A 23942-nucleotide genomic window follows, 5' to 3' on the forward strand; every position below is an offset into this window, starting at 1 on the left:
TCCCTTCTCTCAAGTCCTCTGTCTCTGCCGCATTTGCTCTCAGGATGAGGCTTTTCATTCTAGAATGAAAGAGATGTCCTCCTTTTTCAAAATAGGGGTTTCCCTTCCTCTACCATCAACACTGCCCTGAACTGCACCTCTTCCATTTTAAGCATGGCATGTCTGCTCTTAACCCATCTTCCCGCCATGCTACCAGGGATAGGGTTCCTCTTGTCCTCACCTACCACCCCACCAGCCTCTGCATCCCGCACGTAGTTCTCTGAAACTTCCGCCACTTCCAACTGGATCCCACCATCAAACATATCTTTCCGTCCCCCCAACTTTCTGTTTTCCACAGGGATCCTTCTCTATGCGATTCTCTTGCCCATTTGTCCCTCCCCACTGATCTCCCTCCTCCCCCTTATCCTTGCAAGCGGAACAAGAACTTCACTTGCCCCTACTCCTCCTCCCTGACTACCATTCAGGGCTTTAAATAGTCCTTCCAGGTGAGACGACACTTCCCCTGTGAGTCTGTTGTTGTCGTATACTGCGTTCGGTGCTCCCGGTGTGGCCTCTTGTATATCAGTAAGACCCAGCATAGATTGGGAGACTGCTTCACTGAGTATCTACGCTCCTTCCACCAGAACAAGTGGGATCTTCCAGTGGCCACCCATTTTAATTTCACTTCCCATTCCCATTCTGATATGTCCATCCAGGCCTCCTCCACTGTCGGGATAAGGCCACACTTAGGTTGGAGGAACAACACCTTATATTCCGTTTGGGTAGCCTCCAACCTGATGGCATGAACATCGACTTCTCAAACTTCCAGTAATGGCTCCACCACCCCCCCCCCCCCACCCCTTCACTATTTCCCATCCCCTTGTCCCTCTTTCATGTTATCTCTTTGCCTGCCCATCACTTCCCCCTGGTACTCCTGGCCCCCCTTCTTCTTTCTTCCATGGCCTTCTGTCTCTTTCACCAATCAACTTCCTAGCTCTTTGCTTCATCCCTCCCCCTCCAAGTTTCACTTATCGTCTGTCATTTCTCTCTCCCCTCCCCCCACCTTTCAAATCTACTCCTTAGCTTTTTTTTCTCCAATCCTGCTGAAGGGTGTCAGCCTGAAGTGTCAACTGAACTTTTTTCTATAGATCCTGCCTGGCCTGCTGAGTTCCTCCAGCATTTTGTGTGTGTGTGTGTGTGTGTGTGTGTGTGTGTGTGTGTGTGTGTGTGTGTGTGTGTGTGTGTGTGTGTGTGTGTTAACCTGAATTTATTATGCATTTTCACTTTTAAGTGGTTAACTATACTAAGCAGTGACATCCTGTGGCAAAATATTAAAAAACACCATTTTAGAATATGATCTGATGATTACATTTAAAGGAAAATAGTACTTATTAAATTAAATTAAGTATGACATTTATTGACAGCAAATCTCTTTCTGTCCAAAATCAAAAGTTACCACAGAACTCACAATTGTGAGCTTTACTGCCTCATAATCTTTCTATTCTGTGCCCTTTCAGTTAACTTAGCTGACTCTGATGCCTTTCTGAGCTCGTCCCATTTCTCTGAATTTGGGTGATATCCCTCTAAAACTTTGCCATTTTCTGGAAGTTACAGGGGAGAACTTACACAGTGAATAATAGAGCCTGCGGGGTGTTGTAGACAGAATCACTTCTTACAGCACAGAGAAGCTGGGACCATGTCAACCTTCAAAGACTCATTTATACCAACCCTGCACTGTCCATTTTATTTTCTCCACTTTCCCTTATTTGTCCCAACTTCTGCCACTCATGTGCACGCTGGAGATGTTTGAGGAATCCGGAGGAATCCTATATGGTCACAAGGAGAATGTACAAACCAACTCCACACAGATAGCATGGGAGGTCAGGATTGAACACATGGAACTCCAACTCTGGAACTCGGAGGCTAACTTTTGTGCAGGCATGAGGAACAAGGTCTGAAGCCCCCTGGGTTTATGAATCTGAGCAACTGAAGTTTAGTGCCTCGTGTTTGGAGTGCTATCATCGGCAAGTCCGGAGTTTGAGGCCTACTGCTGTACTTTAGACACTGTCCACCCCACCACCAATTTTAGTGTTCACCTGCAAACTTGCTAATAATGTCAATAATACTCTCATACACTCTACTTTCTGGCCCCTACCCACCCATTTCCTGTAGATCTCACAGTCCTGACAGGGTGCTTAGAAATTGAGGCTCCTGGGTAATTCTCACAGTATAATTTTGCTCAGCTTCATAGGTACATTATTGCTTGCAAAATCATGGGCACCTGTGGGCACGTGGCCAAGTGGTTAAGGCATTGCCTAGCTACCTGAAGGTCGTGAGTTCGAGCCCCAGCTGAGGGAACGTGTTGTGTCCTTGAGCAAGGCACTTAATTACACATTGCTCTGCGACGACACTGGTGCCAAGCTGAATGGGTCCTAATGCCCTTCCCTTGGACAATATTGGTGTCACGGAGAGGGGAGACTTGCAGCATGGGCATCTGCTGGTCTTCCATACAACCTTGCCCAGGCCTGCGCCCTGGAGAGTGAAGATTTTCCAGGCGTAGATCCATGGTCTCGCAAGACTAACGGATGCCTTCAATATTCTCATTCAAGTCATTCATACATATGACTAATAACAGGACCCAGAATTAATCATTGAGGCACGTCACTGGTCACAGGATTCCAACCTGAAAAACAACCCACTACTATCACCTCCGAGACTAAGAAAAAGACGTTTTCCTAAGAAATGGTTGCTCTGTATTTACAGTACCTCACCAAACTCAAGAACAAAAGAACCTTTCCAAGGTTTCTGCCTTTTTCAACAGAGGCATTAAATGAACAATATTCTTTACCCTTCTTCAACCTTCTACATCTTAGAAATTCTTTGTGCTCAAAGAAAGGAAATAGTGTGTCAGTCTGATTAAACATTAACCTTGTCAGAAAATATGGCAGACTCCAAATCAGCAATGCACTCTATTTTCTGGCCCCTACCCACCCATTTCCTGTAGATCTCACAGTCCTGACAGGGTGCTTAGATATTGAGGCTCCTGGGTAATTCTCACAGTATAATTTTGCTCAGCTTCATAGGTACATTATTGCTTGCAAAATCATGTTTGGGGATTTTCTGAAAAACCTGAAAGACAAGCAATGAGGCAGCATGCCTGAAAAAACATTGACCTTATTTTCTCTTCAACAAGTCTATGAAACATGGTTCTGTGTGAAGACATAAAGAACTACTGTGAGTCACATCATTATAGGGTTTGGTAATGTAACAGGTTAAGAAGCCACAGTACGAATTTCCAGCAGGCACTAGTTTGGATAAATTTTCACTGCTCTTTTTGTATAACTGCCCACTAATCTACAGCTTGAATAATTTAATATTGTGTTTTTTGCTGCTCTGAACAGCAAAGAAAAAATGGGTAAATAAGTTCACATTATGCACATATAAAAATTTGTCTTCAACGTGGGTTTAAATTTATTTGTTTGAATGAAAAATAAATGTGTTATAAGAATTAAACAAAAATAACAGAAATATGCATTGTCTACCTTTTTGATTCTCAAATATGCACTTTCCAAGACTTAAAAACAAATTAATAACAATCCTTTAATAGTGGTCAAGCAGTTAATGGGGCAATTAGCATAGAGTAATTCTATTTACTCCAGTCACTCAGATTCATGGATAGATACATGGACAGGAAAGGAATGGAGGGTTATGGGCTGAGTGCAGGTCAGTGGGACTAGGTGAGAGTAAGAGTTCGGCACGGACTAGAAGGGCCGAGATGGCTTGTTTCCATGCTGTAATTGTTATACGGTTATATGGTTATTGTATAAAAGTTAGCAAGACATATTGCAGCTATATAAGACATTAGACTATTTGGAGCACTGTGTTCAATTATGGCCACCACCCTAGAGGAGAGACATTGAGGCTTTGGCAATGAAGCAGAAGAAATACACCAACACAAAATAATCTGCAGATGCTGGGGTTAAAGCAACACTCACAACACGCTGGAGGAACTCAGCAGGTCGGGCAGCATCCTTGGAAAAGATTGGTCGACGTTTCGGGCCGGAACCCTTCGTCAGGACTGTAGGGGGAAGGGGCAGAGGCCCTATAAAGAAGGTGGGGGGAGAGTGGGAAGGAGAAGGCTGGTAGATTCCAGGTGAAAAACCAGTAAGGGGAAAGATAAAGGGGTAGGGGAAGGGAGGTAGTGAGGTGATAGGCAGGAAAGGTGAAGAAGGAGTAGGGGAAAACACAATGGGTAGTAGAAGGAGGCGGAACCATGAGGGAGGTGATAGGCAGCTGGGGGGAGGGGGCAGAGTGACATAGGGATAGCGGAAGGGAGGGGAAGGGAATTACCGGAAGTTGGAGAATTCTATGTTCATACCAAGGGGCTGGAGACTACCTAGACAGTATATGAGGTGTTGCTCCTCCAACCTGAGTTTAGCCTCATCATGGCAGTACAGGAGGCCATGTATGGACATATCTGAATGGGATTGGGTGGCAGAGTTGAAGTGGATGGCAACCGGGAGATCCTGTCTGTTGTGGCGGACGGAGCGGAGGTGCTCGACGAAGTGGTCCCCCAATCTGCGTTGGGTTTCACCGATGTAGAGGAGGCCGCACCGGGAGCACCGGATGCAATAGATGACCCCAACAGACTCACAAGTGAAGTGTTGCCTCACTTGGAAGGACTGTTTGGGGCCCTGAATGGTGGCAAGAGAGGAGGTGTAGGGACAGGTGTAGCACTTGCGCTTACAGGGATAAGTGCCTGGTGGGAGAGCCGTGGGGAGGGACGTGTGGACCAGGGAGTCGCGGAGGGACCGATCCCTGCGGAAAGCGGAGAGGGAAAGATGTACTTAGTGGTGGAGGTCTATTGAAGGTGGTGGAAATTGCGGAGGATAATGTGCTGTATCCAGAGACTGGTGGGGTGGTAGGTGAGGACAAGGGGAACTCTGTCCCTGTTGTGGTGGCGGGAGGATGGGGTGAGAGCTGAAGTGCGGGAAATGGAGGAGATGTGGGTGAGGGCATCATTGATGACAGCAGAGGGGAAACCACAATCCTTAAAGAAAGAGGACATTTGAGATGTCCTGGAACGAAAAACCTCATCCTCGGAGCAGATGCGGCGGAGACGGAGGAACTGGGAATAGGGAATGGCATCTTTGCATGTGGCAGGGTGGGAAGAGGTATAGTTGAGGTAGTTATGAGAGTCAGTGGGCTTGTAGAAGGTGTCAGTGGACAGTCTGTCTCCAGAGATGCGGACCGAGAGATCAAGAAAGGGGAGAGAAGTGTTCAAGATAGACCAAGTGAACTTGAGGGCTGGGTGGAAGTTAGAAGTAAAGTCGATGAAATTGACGAGCTCAGCATGGGTGCAGGAAGCAGCACCAATGTAGTCATCAATATACCGAAGGAAAAGTTGGGGAGCAGTACCAGAATAGGTTTGGAGCACAGACTGTTCCACATAAACAACGAAGAGGCAGGCATAATTAGGGCCCATGTGAGTTCCCATAGCTACACCCTTAGTCTGAAGGAAGTGGGAAGAGCCAAGAGAGAAGGTATTGAGTGTGAGAACCAGTTCCGCCAACCGGAGGAGGGTAGTGGTGGTGGGGAACTGGTGAGGTCTATTATCCAGGAAGTAGCGGAGGGATTTGAGGCCTTCTTGATGGGGAATGGAGGTGTATGGGGATTGGACATCCATAGTGAAAATGAAGCGGTTGGGACCAGGGAACTGGAAGTTATTGAAGAGGTGGAGGGCATGGGATGTATCCCGGATGTAGGTGGGGAGAGACTGAACTATGGGTGACAAAATGGAGTCCAGGTAGGCAGATACAAGTTCGGTGGGACAGGAGCAGGCAGAAACTATGGGTCTACCAGGACAGTCAGGCTTGTAGATCTTGGGGAGGAGATGAAACCGAGCAGTACGGGGTACGAGAGGGCCAACCTCACTCCCTCTGAACACACTGCCCTCCACTCTCTCCACACTAATCCCAACCTCACCATCAAACCCGCTGACAAAGGTGGTGCCGTAGTAGTCTGGCAGACGGACCTCTACCTCACTGCCAAACGGCAGCTCTACGACACCACTTCTTACTTACCCCTGCAACAGGACCCCACCAAAAAACATCAAACCATTGTCTCCCGTACCAGCACCACCCTTATCAACTTCGGAGACCTTCCATCCTCAACCGCTAAACATTATTCCCACACCCCATACTGCTCAGTTTCACCTCCTCCCCAAGATCCACAAGCCTGACTGTCCCGGTAGACGCATAGTTTCTGCCTGCTTCTGTCCCACCGAACTTGTATCTGCCTACCTGAACTCCATTTTGTCACCCATAGTTCAGTCCCTCCCCACCTACATCTGGGATACATCCCATGCCCTCCAGTTCTTCAATAACTTCCACTTCCCCGGTCCCAACCGCTTCATTTTCACTATGGATGCCCAATCCCTATACACCTCCATTCCCTATCAAGAAGGCCTCAAAGCCCTCCGCTACTTCCTGGATAATAGACCTCACCAGTTCCCCATCACCACTACCCTCCTCCGGTTGGCGGAACTGGTTCTCATCCTCAATAACTTCTCTTTTGGCTCTTCCCACTTTCTTCAGACTAAGGGTGTAGCTGTGGGAACTCGCATGGGCCCTAGCTATATCTGTCTCTTCGTTGGTTATGTGGAACTGTCTGTGCTCCAAACCTATTCTGGTACTGCTCCCCAACTTTTCCTTCGGTACATTGATGACTACATTGGTGCTGCTTCCTGCACCCATGCTGAGCTCGTCAATTTCATTGACTTTACTTCAAACTTCCACCCATCCCTCAAATTCACTTGGTCTATCTCGGACACTTCTCTCCCCTTTCTCGATGTCTCGGTCTCCATCTCTGGAGGCAGACTGTCCACTGACATCTTCTACAAGCCCACTGACTCTCATAACTACCTCAACTACACCTCTTCCCACCCCATCACATGCAAAAATGCCATTCCCTATTCCCAGTTCCTCTGTCTCCACCGCATCTGCTCCGAGGATGAGGTTTTCCGTTCCAGGACATCTCAAATGTCCTCTTTCTTTAAGGATCATGGTTTCCCTTCTACGGTGATCAATGATGCCCTCACCTACATCTCCTCCATTTCCCGCACTTCGGCTCTCACCCCATCCTCCCGCCACCACAACAGGGACAGAGTTCCCCTTGTCCTCACCTACCACCCCACCAGTCTCTGGATACAGCACATTATCCTCCGCAACTTCTGCCACCTTCAACAGGACCCCACCACTAAGCACATCTTTCCCTCTCCACCCCTCTCCGCTTTCCGCAGAGATCGGTCCCTCCGCGACTCCCTGGTCCACACGTCCCTCCCCACAGATCTCCCACCAGGCACTTATCCCTGTAAGCGCAAGTGCTACTCCTGTCCCTACACTTCCTCTCTTGCCACCATTCAGGGCCCCAAACAGTCCTTCCAAGTGAGGCAACACTTCACTTGTGAGTCTGTTGGGGTCATCTATTGCATCCGGTGCTCCCGGTGCGGCCTCCTCTACATCGGTGAAACCCAACGCATACTGGGGGACCGCTTCGTCGAGCACCTCCGCTCCGACTGCCACAACAGACAGGATCTCCCAGTAGCCACCCACTTCAACTCTGCTTCCCACTCCCATTCAGATATGTCCATACATGGCCTCCTGTACTGCCATGATGAGGCTAAACTCAGGTTGGAGGAGCAACACCTCATATACCGTCTAGGTAGTCTCCAGCCCCTTGGTATGAACATAGAATTCTCCAACCTTCCCCTATCCCTATGTCACTTTGCCCCCTCCCCCAGCTGCCTATCACCTCCCTCATGGTTCCGCCTCCTTCTACTACCCATTGTTTTCCACTATTCTTTATTCACCTTTCCTGCCTATCACCTCCCTGCCTCCCCTCCTCCACCCCTTTATCTTTCCCCTTACTGATTTTTCACCTGGAACCTACCAGCCTTCTCCTTCCCACTCTCCCCCCACCTTCTTTATAGGGCCTCTGCCCCTTCCCTCTACAGTCCTGACGAAGCGTTCCGGCCCGAAAGTCGACCGATCTTTTCCATGGATGCTGCCCGACCTGCTGAGTTCCTCCAGCGTGTTGTGAGTGAAGAAATACACCAGGCAGTTGATTGGATTGAAGTGCATTTGGCATGAGAGGAGTGGGCAAACTTGAATTGTTTTCTCTGGGGCATCAAAGACTGAGGGGAGACCTGAAAAACTGTACATAAAATTGTGAGACGAATAGAGAAAGTAGATAGAGTCATTTTCCCAGAGTGGAAATGCCAAAGCTCCAAGTGCAATATGAGAAGGAAAAAGTTTAAAGGAGAAGGGTGAGGGAAGTTTTCATTATGCAGAGAGTTTCAGACATTTTTAAAGTGATGGTAGAAACAGATATAATCATAATATTTAGACAGACACATGAGCAGGCAGAGGAGATCCATGAACACTACACCACTATTCCTCTTTGGCATTATTTATTTATTATTAATTCATTCTTTATTGCAACTTATATTCACTTATTATATCTGCACCGTACTGGGGCTATAAAACACCAAACTTTACGACTTATATTATTGACATTTTTGCTCCAGGAATAAAACGCCTCCTACTTTTAAGTAAATATCACTGACTATTTTGAGCTAACAAGGCAGATGGCGAACTGGTGAAAAATCAGTTTCCTTTCTCTCGCCGATGCAGGGTCTCAACCTAAAATGTCAACAATCTCCTTGTCCACAAAGTTGATTTTTAACTGGTTTGAGTTACATCCAGCAGTTTGCCTTTTGTATTCTAATTTCTGTAGAATGATCTACCACAGACACTTAATCATAAAGTACAGAGCATTATAGCACAGAAGTAGGCCCCTTGATCCATGTTGTCCATACTGAGCTGTTATTCTGCCCAGTCCCATTGACCTGCATTTAAACCATAGCTATCCATACCCCTTCCATCCATTTATTTATCTAAATTTCTCTGAAAATATGCAGTTGAACCTGCACCCACCACTTCCATACTCGCACCCCCTTTTGACTGAAGAGCTCCCCCCAGGTTACCTTGAAATATTTCACCTTTCACCCTTAACCTATGGCCTCTAATTCCAGTCTCACTCAACCTCAGGGGAAAAAAGCCTACTTACATTTACCCTATCCTCATTTACCCTCATAATTTTGTATGCTGTATATCTATCAAATCTGCCCTCATTCTCCTATGCGCCAACCTAACCTATTCAACCTTTCCCTATAACTCAGATCCTCAAGTCCCAGCAACATCCACGTAAACTTTCTCAGTACTCCTTCAATCAATACCTATTCCTATAGTGGGTGACCAGCGTGCAATATTTCAAATTTGGTCTCAACGAAGTCTTAAAAAACTTCAACATAACATTTCAACTCAAGACTCTGATTTATGAAGCCAATGTGCCGAAAGCTCTCTTTATGGGCTTATCAACCTGTGGTGACACTTTCAAGGAATTATGGATCCGTACTCCCAGATCATTTTGTTCTACTGCATTCCTCAGTGCTCTACCACTCACTGTGCAAGTCCTACCTGGTTTGTCCTCCCAAAGTGTAACACCTCACATTTGTCAGCATTAAATTCCATCTGCCAATTTTCAAGCTGGTCTAAGTCCCACTGTAAGCTTTGATAGACTTCTTCACTGACCACTATGCCCCCATTTGTGGCTAGAGAGGGTGCTTGTTCTAATCCAGTTTACCATATTATTATCCAGATCATTGAAATAGATGATAAACAAGAATGATCCAGCACCAATCCCTGCAGCACACCAATAGTCACAGGTCTCTAGTCCAAGAAGCAATCATCTACTACCACTCTCTGGCTTCTCCCACTTTGTCAAAGGCTTTGTTTAAGTCCATGCAAGCAATATCTCTGGCCTTTCCACGTCAACTTTGCTGGTAACTTCCTTGTGAAACTCTAAAGAATTGGTTAGATGCGACCCACCGTCCACAAAGCCATGTTGACTATACTTAATTAGGCCCCATTTATCCAAATACTTCTATGTCCAACCTCTTAGAATATCTTACAATAATTGACTCACTAGTGACATTAAGCTCACCAGCCTATAATTTTCCAACTTTAAATGATGTGACATGGAGGAAAGTCCCCTCTGCCCCTGGAACAAGCACCCTCCCTGGTTGCAGCTGAGTGGAGGAGGATCCTAGTCAGGGTAGCCTCAAGCAAAGCAGCGGTACCAGACAACGTACCTAAACTAGGGCTGAGGGACCAGGCAGATCAGCTGACAGAGGTCTTAAAGGATATCTTTAATATTTCTTTGAAACAGTCCACTGTCCCTGCAGGCTTCAAGGCAGCCACCATCATTCTGGTGTTCAAGAGAGCAATGGTAATTGGCCTAAACGATTACAACCCAGTGGCATTGACTTCAATAAGCATGAAGTGCTTTGTGCAGCTGGTAATGGGTCATATAAATTGCATTCTTCCAGCTACATTGGACCCTTTCTAGTTCACCCACTGTTCAAACCAGTGCATTCATGCTGCTATAACTTCAGCCCCACACTCTGACCTGTCCCAACTAGAAAATTATGCCTCATATGCCAGGATGCTGTCCATCAACTCCATCTTGACAATTAACATCATCAACCCTTAGAAGCTGGTTGGTAAACTTCCTCATTGGGACTCAGCAACCCCCTCTGTAACAGGATCTTGGACTCCTTGATGAAAAGACCCCAATCAGTCTGAGTTGGCAGCAATGTCTCCAGCTCCATCACGCTAAACAGTGGTACCTTCCAGGCCTGTGTGCTCAGCCTGCAGCTGTTCATGTCACTGACTCACAACTGCATGGCCAGATTCAGTTCAAAATGCATCATCGAATTTGCTGATAATACTACAGGGGTTGGCTTCATCAGCAACAATAATGAGTTAGCACACAGAGAGGAGGTGCAAGAACAATAACCTGAGTCTCAATGTGGACAAGACAACAGGAATTATTGTGGACTTCAGGAAGGCACAGATTGACCACTCTCCATTGCATATCAATGGCTCTGCTATGGAATGAGTGAAGAGCATAAAATTTCTTGGTGTGCACATAACAGATGATCTAACCTGGACCCACAAAACTTCACTAGCCAAGAAGGCACAGCAGCGTCTACACTTTCTGAGGAGACTGAGGTGTGCAGGGCTCCCCTCCCCTACTGTAACAACTTTCTACAGGGGCACAATTGAGAGTGTCCTCTCTGGTTGCATTATTGTGTGGTACAGAGGCCACAAGGCATCAGAATGCAAGACCCTACAAAGGATAATTAAAAGAGCCAAGAGGATCACTGGGGTGTCCCTCTCCCCTGTTTGTGACATTTACTGGGAGCATTGCAGGCCAACAGCCCAAAGCACTGGTGAGGATTCCCACCACCTATCCCACAATCTCTTTGATCCACTGCCATCAGGAAGAAGATAGAGGAGCACCAGAACTAGGACTGCCAGACTGTGTAACAGCTTCTTCCTTCAGGCGGTGAGACTAATCAATACCCTGCCACCACCGAGGTCTGGTCACAAGGTCAGTGTGCTACTTACTTTATATACTGTACCATTTTCTGTTTACCTGTGCTGCATACATTGTGAATTATATTTCATTATCTTATTTATGGTAATATTTTGGTTTATGCACTGTGTGTTATACGTTTTGTGGGTGCACCATGGTCTGGAGGAATGTTGCTTCATTTGGTTGTACATGTACAGTCAGATGTCAATGAACTTGAACTTAATCTTAGAGCCTTTGAACAGTCAAACAACATTAGTGATCCTCCACAGTTCTGGCACTTCACCCATGGCTAAGGATATTTTAAATACCTCCACCAGGAGCCCTGTAATTTCGGGATTGGTCTCCCACAAGATGTGAGGGGACACCTTGTGAGGCCTGCATACTTGCCTCAGGACAGCAATACCTTCTCTCCCATAATCCGTATATAGTTCACCACCTCACTACCATTTTGCCATAGTTCTACAGACTCTATTTCCATCTTCCAAATAAATACAAGTGCCAAGAATCCATTTAAGATCTCTCTCATCTTTTTCAGCTCCATGCATAAATGACCACACTGATCTTCAAGTGGACCAATTTTGTCCCTTGTTATCCTTTTGTTTTTAATATATCTGTAGACATCCTTGCCAGAGCTACTTCCTGCCTTCTTTTAGCCCTCCTGATTTCCCTACAAAGTGATCTAAGTGTTCTGTTACATTTCTTATACTTTACTCATTTGTTCATTGCTGCCTCAGTCTGGCATGCACCTCCTTCTTATTAACCAGCACTTCAACATCCCTCAAAAACAAGATTCTCTAAACCTGCTAGGCTTGCCTTTTATTCTAACAGGAGATACAAATTCTGCACCCTCAATATTTCACTTTTGAAGGCCCTTGGACGTAATTTTGTGTACTCTGAAATGGTCTTCAATAGAGCACCAGAAGTCTCATAGTGCAAATTACTGTACAAATTTGTGTACCAGTGCATCAGATAACAAACTATAATCATATCAGCATACAAACCACTTAAAGATCTGTTGCATAGTAAAACTCGGCAACCTGTACCTCTAATAAATATTTTAATGACATCAGCTTCTTAAATAGCTTTATCAACTTGTCCTCGGAGAAGCTGTGTATGCTAACTGTAAGGTATTTCTTCCTGCAGCCCATCGAAAATTAACGTATGTCTCTTTCCCTTATGTTTTTTTCCCTCAAAGCACTGTAGTTATGCTATGTTGATGCCAGAATGTGTGTTGACACATGCAGACTGCCCTCCAGCATGTTCTTAGGTGTATTCGTTATTAATGTAAACATTGTACAAATGTGTTGATGTATATGTGACGAATAAACCTGAATATGAATCTGAACTACATAACTTCGTCTTTGTATTACATTTCATCTGCTCTTTCTCCCGTCACTGTGTGCGCCACAGCTATCAAAACTGCTTCCCACATTTTGTAACTTCAAATCAACCACAAAGATAAACCCAAGTCATTGACATTTATTGAAATTAATAATGGCTCTCATACCACCCATTGGAGTTATGTTATGTGCATTCCTTTTCATAGAACATAGAATAGTACAGCACAGTACAGGCCCTTCGGCCCACAATGTTGTGCCGACCCTCAAACCCTGCCTCCCATATAAGCCCCCACCTTAAATTCCTCCATATACCTGTCTAGTAGTCTCTTAAACTTCACTAGTGTATCTGCCTCCACCACCGACTCAGGCAGTGCATTCCATACACCAACCACTCTCTGAGTGAGAAACCTTCCTCTAATATCCCCCTTGAACTTCCCACCCCTTACCTTAAAGCATGCACATTTCTTTAATTGCCTATTATGTAAAGTCACAGAAAGAAAACAATGTCACACATAGGCGAGCACAACATTTAATAGTGCAAATTATCATTCTTTTTAAGGACATGTAGTTTCACAATTTCTTTACATAAAGGATCACCTTGCCATTGATTTTTCAAAGTACGAGTGCTTAAGTACAACTATAACAGACGTCCTTGGTTGACAGTGGCTGTAGGACAATGTAGGAAATATAGCTACAAATAACGTGTTGTTATTTCATCCAATGAAACTGTAGCCACCGCCAAGTTTGGACATATTCTCTTATCTGATGGGCATCTTTAAAGTTCAACATGTTTCCAACAACGGAAAAACAGCATTTTTAGATTGAGACATCTCTATGTCACATAACAAAGATATCTAGCTTAAGACAGAATCATGCTTATATTGATCATTACTAACCTGCACCATTCTGAATTCTGTGCCACAAACATGGCACAAAAAGAATGAGAATGTTAAGTCACTTGTCATATAGGAATTATTTTCCATTCTGAAACAGCTTCGTCATTTTTGCAAACACGATAGATAGAGTTTATTGATTAAAATTGCCAAGTCATTTGTACAGAATGACAGTGTAACTCACTTAGACAATTTGAAACATAAAATACAATGGGACACATTATAGGTAATATCCAAGTTGACTGTTGTTGCAAACTTCAGCAGATTTTATAACAAAATCTAAGGTCAGATTGAATATTACTATTATGATAGAATTTTAAAAATTCTGCTTTGTTTTGCAATAATCTAATGGTCTTAAACATGTAAGAATTTAGCTAGAGAAAACCGGAACTCCATTTTACTTTTCAAAACATATATTGGATTCCATTAGAAGCAAATTCTGTAAGTAACCAAGAATTGTTTTGTGGATTTTTACCAATCAAACAGATTGCTTGTAAAGTGAAAGGTGCAGGAAGCTTGCCCATGAAGTTTAATTACAAGAATATCTCAGAGATCTGATTTAAAAAAACAACCCTGGAGGTCTGTAGATACAATAGTGAGGGTGAGGTTTTGAAATACAGTAAATGCATTTGAGAAGAGAGGCTCTAGCCATACAATTGGCAAATGAAATAGTCATGGAAGTTGATTAAATTAAAATATTTCAAATTGAAAACAGTTAAACCAAACACATATTTAATTGTAATCCTTCCTAGAGTACAATGGCTCTCTAACACAAGAACTTTTAGAATATTTTGACTGGTAGAAGAGAATCACATAAATCTTAAGGGAGAGTGTTTTATTTGCTAAGAAAATCTTAAATCAAATGAATCAATGTGCAGGTGAATTGTCCACCCGAATCATACTGTCGTGGAAATGGAAAGACAATGGTGGGTCATACAAAATGATTAGTAAAATGCCATTGTATGAGTTTTCAGAGGTGACATCCGAGTAACAGATTAAAAAAAAAGTAATCTGCTCTGTAGTCTCTAATATTTTCAGGACATGATTTTGCTCCACATTGGTAACAATATTAACTGCAATCTACTTCTCTCAAGGGAAGAAATGGTTCTAATTTACTGAGAGAGATTGTATTTTAATTGTTTAATGTCATTATACAGGTATCACTTTTACTTATGGAATAAATAAAGCAAAAGCTGTAAAAAATACCATATTTGACATGAAAGAACCTTTCCAAATACCACTCACCAAGTGTGTATGACAGTAAATGCTGTCCTGGTTTACAAAGCATGCTATCGGTTGTAACCTATTTTATAGAAGGTACAATTATGATGAAAAAGTAGCACATTTTGCTCTTTAAATCAACTACACCTAACCCTACTGTATTAATCATTTCACATTCCCGTTGAAAGCTTTCCCACAAGCAATAAACTCAACCATTGAAGAATTCCTAAATTTGTGCCTACCTAACAGTGATTAGTTAATTATACCATTATTTGCTTTGCTATTGGTTATTGTGCAATTAATTTTTTCCCTTAGTAAACTTGATTAAAAGCAGCCCAATAGATCTAGCAATACATTGGGACAAAAAGGTTATAAGCTAGCAATGATAAACACCCAAAACTACTGTATTTGTAGGGATTTGTGAAGCTGAAAATCATCAGTAAAGAAATGGTGTTCAATTTGGATATCTCAACATTACCACAAAAATTAAATTTGTTAGGTTTGGCAATCTCAAATATACTGTATTTTGTGTCCTCAACTAACTAGAAACATTCTTTGAAATAACAGTTTGATTTTTACTTGCAGAAATCTCAAGGATAACAGGTCCGAAAAGGGATGCTTACACTCCAAGATGTGAGCATCACCGATACCGTGAACACTTACTGCCAAGCCTAGTTTGCTCGAATAAGCATATGACTCTTGCTTTAACCGCAGTTGTCCAAGTGGAGAGCATTCTTCAACAGTGCATTAAGCTAGAGTAACAGGATCTGACCAAGCAATGAAAGCAAGGTGATGAATTTGAACAGTAAGATGGCAACAAAAAAAAAATCAAAAAGAAAATACTTTTTGTTTTTTGGTCTACATTAAATTAGTAGGAACAAAATCATCAAATTGTCATGCATTGAATGAGTTATGTTTAGGATTAGCTATTTTAATTACAGTACATTCAGAAGAATGTACTTAATCCAAAATGAAGATTGCCAGTGATTTGAAAAATTGCTAGTTCAAATGAATATAATTTCATGGATTTGCTAGTTTTAAGGTTGTGTAAACACGAGTTGCCTTTCTAACTGTCCCTTTGATTAAATTCCAGTTCACCAGTTGTCTTTGTAGAGATACAGAATAACAAGGGCCAGAAGACACAAGTGAATAGGATATAGTATGATAATGCTGAGATACCGATGACTCCAATCTCTCAGATAAAGTAGGTAGCTGAAAGTGGCCATGAAACTTATTTTTTTTTATGTCTTGCAAATAACTATGCTGTAAAGTATTTTGATAGGAATAAGTTTCCAATATGCTTCAAAGTATTCAGATGAAAATAAATCACCCCCATTAACTATTACACAAACAATTCTAAAGATATATACAAGATAGCATGACAAAATTCCTAAAATGCATCTTATATGGTCTAATTTCAGGAGATTGTCAAGCAAATGTCTATATTGGCTTTCAAAGATTTCATGTAAATGTTTTATAGTTCTAAAATAAACAGCTCTTCAATTATACCCTTCAAGAGTGAAATATCTCTAACTATAACACAGGCATCCTCTAGCCTGTGATCTCATGCAAAAGTATGAAATGGCAAATGATGCTCACTGGGAAAGCCAGTGATGTGGGAGTTGTTAGGCAGGGTGGTGGAGTGGGGCAGTCAGATGAAAAGAGGCACTACTCCTTAGTTTGGCATTGTAAGTTTCTTTTTAATATGGCAATGCTAAGGTGTTCTTTTTAAATGTACAATTACTTTGAAATAAACATTTAAGTCGATGCAGATTATTGCCACTCATCACAATATTCTTTATGACATTTTATTCACAGGCACAACTCTTAGTCTCAACTTATGTCTCACGGATAACACTTCATAAATATGAGTAAGCAATGTGTAAAAAGGTAAATCAGGATGTGATGAAGGAGTTGCTGTTGTTAGTTAGAAAGAAAAATATATGGATGTGGTGTTTGTGATTCCATGTTCAGCTGGTTACTCCGGATGTTTATCAACTGTTGTTTCAGCTCTAGGTAAAAACAAACACAGAAACAAGTTATGGCAAACTTGCAGTAAGGAAGTACTAGAATAGAAATACATACACCTTCTCCAAAATTAGACTTTTGGGGCAAAGACATAGTAACTTCAATAATTACTGCACTAGCCGAGGTTAAATATGGCAATTGATTGTGAAGGCATATTTTTTAAATGTTAAATCCACCTGCCTCATCAGGAGAAGTAAAAAGCTCAATCAATTGTTAATGTTGCTGATTTCAAGTTATAGGCATGGCAATATAGCAAAAGACAGGTAATCTCAAAACTTTTTTTATAGTGTAATACTTAAAGTTAAGGTGACTTTATTATTATTTATCAAATTAGTTAAACTGAATGTTGCACCACGTTGATAGCAATTCACAAACAAAATGCAGATTTTTATTGATTGAGGAATTCACATAAAAATGGTAAAAATATTGATATAATGGGCCAGAACTATTATGACCGCAAACACGAGGAAATCTGCAGATGCTGGAAATACAAAGGAACACACAAAAAATGCTGGTGAACGCAGCAGGCCAGGCAGCATCTATAGGAAGAGGTAGACTGTACCTGTGCCTGGCCTGTTGCGTTCACCAGCACTTTTCATGTGTGTTGCAGAAGTATTATAAGTTGTTTTGCAGAGCATATATTTTTGACAATGCTCTTCAACATTAAGCTAGAAAAAAAGGCTCTACCTGGATTGAAAATAAATTGGAATAGGGTATTATGTTTCAGTATCATCCAAGGGACTTAAACTAATAAATCCACAAAGCACAATGCATCAACACAACAAAGAATATATCAAGCAATAAATAGATCTGTACAGCCATGCAACTGAACACAAGACACTGGAGTTGATTCATTCCAATCATTAAACTATCCTTACACTTGTTCATCCGAAGATGCTTCTGATTCAATCGACACCCTGCTGGTTTTATTGTGACAAAAATAAATGTACCAATAAAAACAAAGGGAACAAGAAGGAAAGTTTAGTATATCAACATGTCTGAGGCACTACAGTTAAATTAGCCAAAATGAACAATTCTGAAACAGAGCATATAATATGATTCTAACAAGGGGAATTGAGCCGTAACTGAATAAAGCAATTGCACGTATGTTGCTTGTCAGATTACCCACTTCCTTCAGAGCAGAAATGAAGTATTATATTCATCTAAATTCGTTTTGGTTCTTTACATTATTAAGCATTCCTTGCACAGGAATTTCATGTACAGAAAGTGATCAGCATGCTTAAATAGTTCTAAAAGCAGCTGCTAAGAACTCAAATTAGGAGGCAGTTTTCCTTTTTCCATCGTAGGGTATGTCCAATTCACCATTTTAATAAAGGTTAATAGCAGGAGACCTAGAGTATTGAGTGCCTAGACACACACAAAAATTCCAGGAAAAATTTTCCACAATTTTACAAAATACTAACCTGCACCATTAGTAAACTTCCCCGCTAATTATTCATCCAGGGATGTCAAATCACTAGTTAATAGGATCAGATGGAATTGACTGGGTAAACTCCAGGCCAGATTGCTCTCTATTCCACCATGTCCCAGTAATGAGACAGAAATGTAGAATTATCATACACGGGGACAGATTTGAATTTCTCTAACTCCAAATACTATCAGAAGGTTAATGATACTAAACAAATTGCACTTGTGCCCCATCTTACTGGATTCCAGTAAGATGGCAGCGCATTTGATCGCAAAGGCTTCTATATGGTCAACCAATGGTGTTCTCTATTTTTAAATGTATTTTTTATGATTGCAAGACCCTACTGGACACAAAGAACTTAAAGAACTGCAGGTCTACCCCAGCAGTGAGTTGCTCATTGCTGGAGAAACTGAAGGAGCTGGACTTAGTGCAGATCATAACGCTGCTTGCGTCAGAGAGGCGTGATGGAGTCAGTGTGCAAAGGCGGTGGGCAGGCTAACAGCGAGTGATCATCTTGGTTGCTTTACTTGTGATCATCAGACCCTGTTGGATGTGGAATGCTGCAAGTCCGATTCACTGGTTTATTAGCTGACGGCTGTGGTAGATGGCAGGGGAGCTGCTTGGCCTCAATCGTCACGTGGACTGGGCCTCAAGCTGCAGGGTCGCCTGTATATAGCCACCCGGGAGAGAGGTGTCAGAGTCAGTGCTCTCCACTAAAGGCAGTGTGGCCTTTGTGGCGTCCAAGCTGGTGCCAGTGCTGCATCCCCCACTCCCCACCCCATTTTCACTTGGCAGGGATAAGCTGTATTGTATTCGAATGCAGACTGCTGCAACATTTACAGACTCAGGAACTTGGACTATATTTTTTTATTTGACTCCATTTTACTGATATGTGTTTGCTACCTTATATGTGCATTGCTGTGTGTGTGACTGTTGGTACTGTGTTTTGCACCTTGGCTGCGCTGTTTCTGTCGGCTGTATTCATGGGGTTTCCTGTATGGTTGAGTGACAATTAAACTTGAACATGAAACTTTGCCAGGGCAACATCTTGATACCATGACAATAACAAGTTAGGGTTACGGTTAGTGAGTTGTCAGCATGCTACTTTGTCACCAGAAGTGTCATGAGACTTGTGGGCTGCCCCAGCACAATTCTCGAACAGTGTTAGTTGTTGATGCAAATAGGATCATCTTAAATCTCTTTGAAAGCTTTTTTGGAAGCTATTCAACCTGTTTTGCAGATATATTAAGTAATATCTGTACACCTTCACACATGCATTCTTTTTAGATTTTTTTATATGATACATGTTCCAAGCCTAGACCACATTTTGAGAAGTCAGATCACTTGTCTGTTCTTTTCCTACTGGCATATAGGCAGAGGAGCGGTTATGGGATTGCTTTGAGTTGGTGGACTGGGCCATGATCAAGGACTCAAAGGATCTGAATGAATACACCACTATTGTCAAGGAGTTTATACAAACAGTCGTAGACGAGTGTATCCCCACAAAATCATCCGAAGTCTTCCCCAACCAGAAGGTCTGGATGAACCATGAGATCTCAATCTACTGAAGACCAGAGCAGAGGCCTTCAGGTTTGCTGACTGAAAAAGTCACAAGAGGTCCGGGTATGATCTCCAGTAAACCATTCTCGCATGCAAAGTGGCAATTTGAGACCAAACTTGAATCACTGAAGAATGCTCGAAAGCTGCGGCAGGGCTTGACTGTTATGACCTCTTACAAAGTGAAACCAAGCAACATAGGTGATGATAAGGCTTTGCTCCCAGGTGGGCTCAATGCCTTCTATGCTAGCTTTGACTATCAAAACAAGGAGGAAACTTCACAAACTCCCATAGCCCTTGATGATCCTGTGATTTCAGACACTGAGGCCAACATGGGAGCATCGTTCAGGAGGAAATCATTCAGCCCGGATGCGGTACATGGCCAAGTACTAAAGATCTGCGCTGATCAACTGACTGGAGCATTCAACGATATCTTTAATCTCTTGCTTTGGGCAGTCTGCGGTACCCATCTGCTTCAAGCAGGCTTCAATTATATCAGTGCCTAAGAATAATGTGGTAACTTGCCTCAATGACTATCATCCAGTGGCACTTACATCCACTGTGATGAAGTACTTGGAGAAGCTGGTGATGAAATATATCAACTCCTGCCTGAGAAGCAAAATAGATGCACTCCAATTTGTGTACCAGCACAACAGGTCCACATGTAGATACTATTTTATTGGCTCTTCACTCAACCCTGGAACACCTGAACAAAAAAGGTGCACGCATCAAGATTCTCTTTATCAATTACAATTCGGCATTCAATACCATCACCCCAGAAAAACTAATCAATAACCTTCAAGACCTTGGCCTTTGTTCAATAGGATCCTTGATTTCCTCTTTTGCAAACACCAGTTTGGACTTGCATCAACATCTCCTCTAGGCACAGATGCACCACAAACTATGTGCTTAGCCACCTCCTCTATTCGCTTTAAACTCATGCCTGTGAGGCTAAGCACAATTCCAATGCCAACCTTAAGTTTGCTGATGACAACACTGTCACTGGCCGAATCAAAGGTGGTGACAAATCAGCATATATGGAGGAGATTGACAATCTGGCTGAGTGATGCCACAACAACAACCTCTCACTCGGTGTCAGCAAGACCAAAGAGCTGATTACTGACTACAGGAAAAGAAAACCAGTGGTCCATGAGCCAGTCCTCAGCAGGGGATTAGAGGTGGAGAAGGTTAGTAACTTCAAATGCCTCAGTATTATAATTTCAGAGGAGCTGTCCTGGGCTCAGCTCGCAAGTGCAATTACAAAGAAAACACGGCAGCGCCTCCACTTCCTTAGAAGTTTGTGAAGATTTGGCATGACATCTAAAACTTTGACAAACTTGTACAGACGTGTGGTGGAGAGTATATTGTCTGGCTACATCACAACCTGGTATGGAAACACCAATACCCCTGAACAGAAGATCCTACAGAAAGAAGTGGATACGGCCCAGCCCTTCATCGGTAAAGTCCTCCCCACAATATGGAAATATCCGGCTTAAGACCGCGCTACTGAAATTGTGTGACAGCTTACTGGTAGTTCAGAAGGCAAGAAATAGGCCTAAAAACATTATTAATCACACTTATTATGAGGTAAACTGCGGTATACAACCACCGCAAACAATGAAGAGGCAAGCACAGGCAAAGCTGACGTGAGGGATGAGCTGTGCGGGCATGTTCAAAGTCAGGGCGCAACGTGTTCGAGGCGGTTTTGGAGACAGAAGTGGAGTTGGAGCAAGCGGTTCGAAGAGGAGTCGAGGCAGAGAAGTTTTGGTGCCTACCCACTTAAACTGGGTGCGAGGTTGGATTGCTCCAATCGCTGAGCTGATTTGGAGAGGTTGAGAATGGCTTTGGGCTGGGCACTGAAGTCTAGGACCTGCGCTGGGGCTCAGCAGGGCGTGACAAATGCCACTTGGACGATTTAAACGCCAGCCCAGGTAGACTGGAAAAGCAGGAAGCTGAGACCAGAGGAAGGGTTGAGCTAATTTCGCTCGTTCTGCCACGATGTTCACTCCTCTCTTCGCGGCGCTGAGGCTGAGAGTCCGCTCCCACTGCTACACGCTTCATGTCTGAGAGCTTTGCGGCGGCTTGCCCCACTATATGATGAATTTGAGACCAAGGCTTGGGCCTACTGCGGCTGCTCTGGGATGAATGTCTGTGGACTCAATTTGGTTCAGAATGCTGTTTCTTTCTTTGATTGTTTGCATGGTTTGTGTTGCTTTTCTTTTCCCTCTCTCGCTGTGTATTGGGTGTTGGTCTTTCTTTATTTTAAATTGGGTTTGTCTGTCCTGCTGGGTACAGTCTTTCATGAGAACATTATGCTTCTCGGAATTACTGTGTATTCCCACAAGGAAACAAATCTCAGGGTCGTATATGGTGATATATATGTACTTTGATCATAAATTTATTTTGAACTTTGAACACACTTTTATTTTGAATTAAACACTCTCAGAACATATGCATTTTATTTTTTCTTGCTAACCCCATGGTGCCAGCATCCAACTTGACTAACGGCAACATTCTGCAGACAGTTTGTGAAACTATTACTTGTTCTCCTTCTTCTTTTAAATGTACATCTACTACTAATCTGTGCAATAGGAGCCTGTAGTTTACATTTTGATAATGAGTTTACAGGCCTACTGCGTGATCTACCACTTTTGCTGTCTCTGAGGGAATTTGGTGTGGTTGAAAGAGAGGTTGGGAACAGAGTATGCGGCCCAATCCGTGATTGGCTCCATTACTCGCTGATTAAGGCATTGAGTAAGATTGAAATCAGCAAGGATGAGAGCAGAAGTCAAGCAGGTGTTCAGTGTCATCTGACTGCGTTTGACCGGTCTCACACTCCCTCTTGCTCGCTGCTGCCAGAGTAAGGTGTAGGAGTCTTGGGGTCTTGGGCTAGGTTTGATAGGCATGATTTCTAGATTGGATTCGTTTTTCGAGGTCTCTGCAGTTCATGCCATATATGTTTCTGGTTTCTGTTTGCACCTTTTATTTGTTGCTATTTTGTGTGATTTTGATCGGGGTGCTTTGACACAGACCAGCTCTGCAGCCTCCAGTCTACAGAGGCCACAGCACTAAACTGGACTGAACTGAACTAAACTGAGCACTTCTAGACTGTTTCAAGGACCCTGTGGCTTGCTGTTTAATATTCTTTGTGTTATTCACTTGCTTTTTGCCGCTTGCGCGGTTTGTTCTTCTTTTTTTCCATGTTGGGCGTTTTATGTTTCCTTTGAACAGGTTCCATCGTGTTTCTTTGCTTTGTGGCTACCTGCAGGAAGACGAATCTCAGGGTTGTATACTACATACATACTTCGATAGTAAACGTACTTTGAAGCTATGTAGGAATGGTTAATATTCAACCATATTCACGTGGAACAAAAGTTACCTGTCAGTCACATCAACTTTGAATGAGAACTATGCCTTCTCAAATGCACCAAACAAACCATCTGGTTCTTTTTCTATAATAATCTGATATCTCCACTTAATGCTAGGAGGTTTTGCACTTTCAAACTGAACTCAAAATCTCAAGCAGGTATGATGACATTCGAGTCGTCAATAAGCTTCAAATTTGACCTAATTTGATCCAAGGTTAAACGTAAGAGCAGTGCATAGTACATCTTGACAATGCCAGCTTTCTTTAATTATTATGATACAGATTTTCTTTTTCATTTGGCTCAAGTCAAGGAATCAATTAAATTACCGAAGGAACTCAGCAAGTCAGACAACATCTATGGAGGGAAGCGGACAGTCGACATTTCAGGTCAACACCTTCTTTAGAACCGGGAAGAGGGGAAAGAAGTGAAGCAAAAGCTGGTGGGTGATAGGTGGATCCAGGTGAGGGGAGTGATCGGGGAATAATGTAAGAAGTTGAAAGGTGTTAGATGAAAGTGACAAAGTGCTGAAGGAGGAGGAATCTGTTACAAGACAACAGTGGTTTATGGAATAAAGGGAGGGAGTGGGGAGGGGAACCAGTGGAAGGAGCGTGGAATGTGAGAGAAA

The 23942-nt window shown here is 42.9% G+C and overlaps 1 protein-coding gene across 4 annotated transcripts in view; it reads right to left on the minus strand.

The window, feature by feature from the left end:
• Nucleotides 1-13334: 13334 nt before the first annotated feature.
• Nucleotides 13335-23942, minus strand: part of LOC140211620 (protein prune homolog 2-like) — a 329851-nt gene continuing 319243 nt past the window's right edge. For all 4 annotated transcript variants that reach the window (XM_072281551.1, XM_072281550.1, XM_072281553.1 and 1 more), the window contains one exon: nucleotides 13335-16947. In XM_072281551.1, the coding sequence (XP_072137652.1) occupies nucleotides 16914-16947 (34 nt within the window). In that variant the 3' untranslated portion in view covers nucleotides 13335-16913. The remainder of the gene's footprint in view (nucleotides 16948-23942) is intronic.

The sequence above is a fragment of the Mobula birostris genome, chromosome 17 (assembly GCF_030028105.1).
Source record: "Mobula birostris isolate sMobBir1 chromosome 17, sMobBir1.hap1, whole genome shotgun sequence".
Lineage (NCBI taxonomy): Eukaryota > Metazoa > Chordata > Chondrichthyes > Myliobatiformes > Myliobatidae > Mobula > Mobula birostris.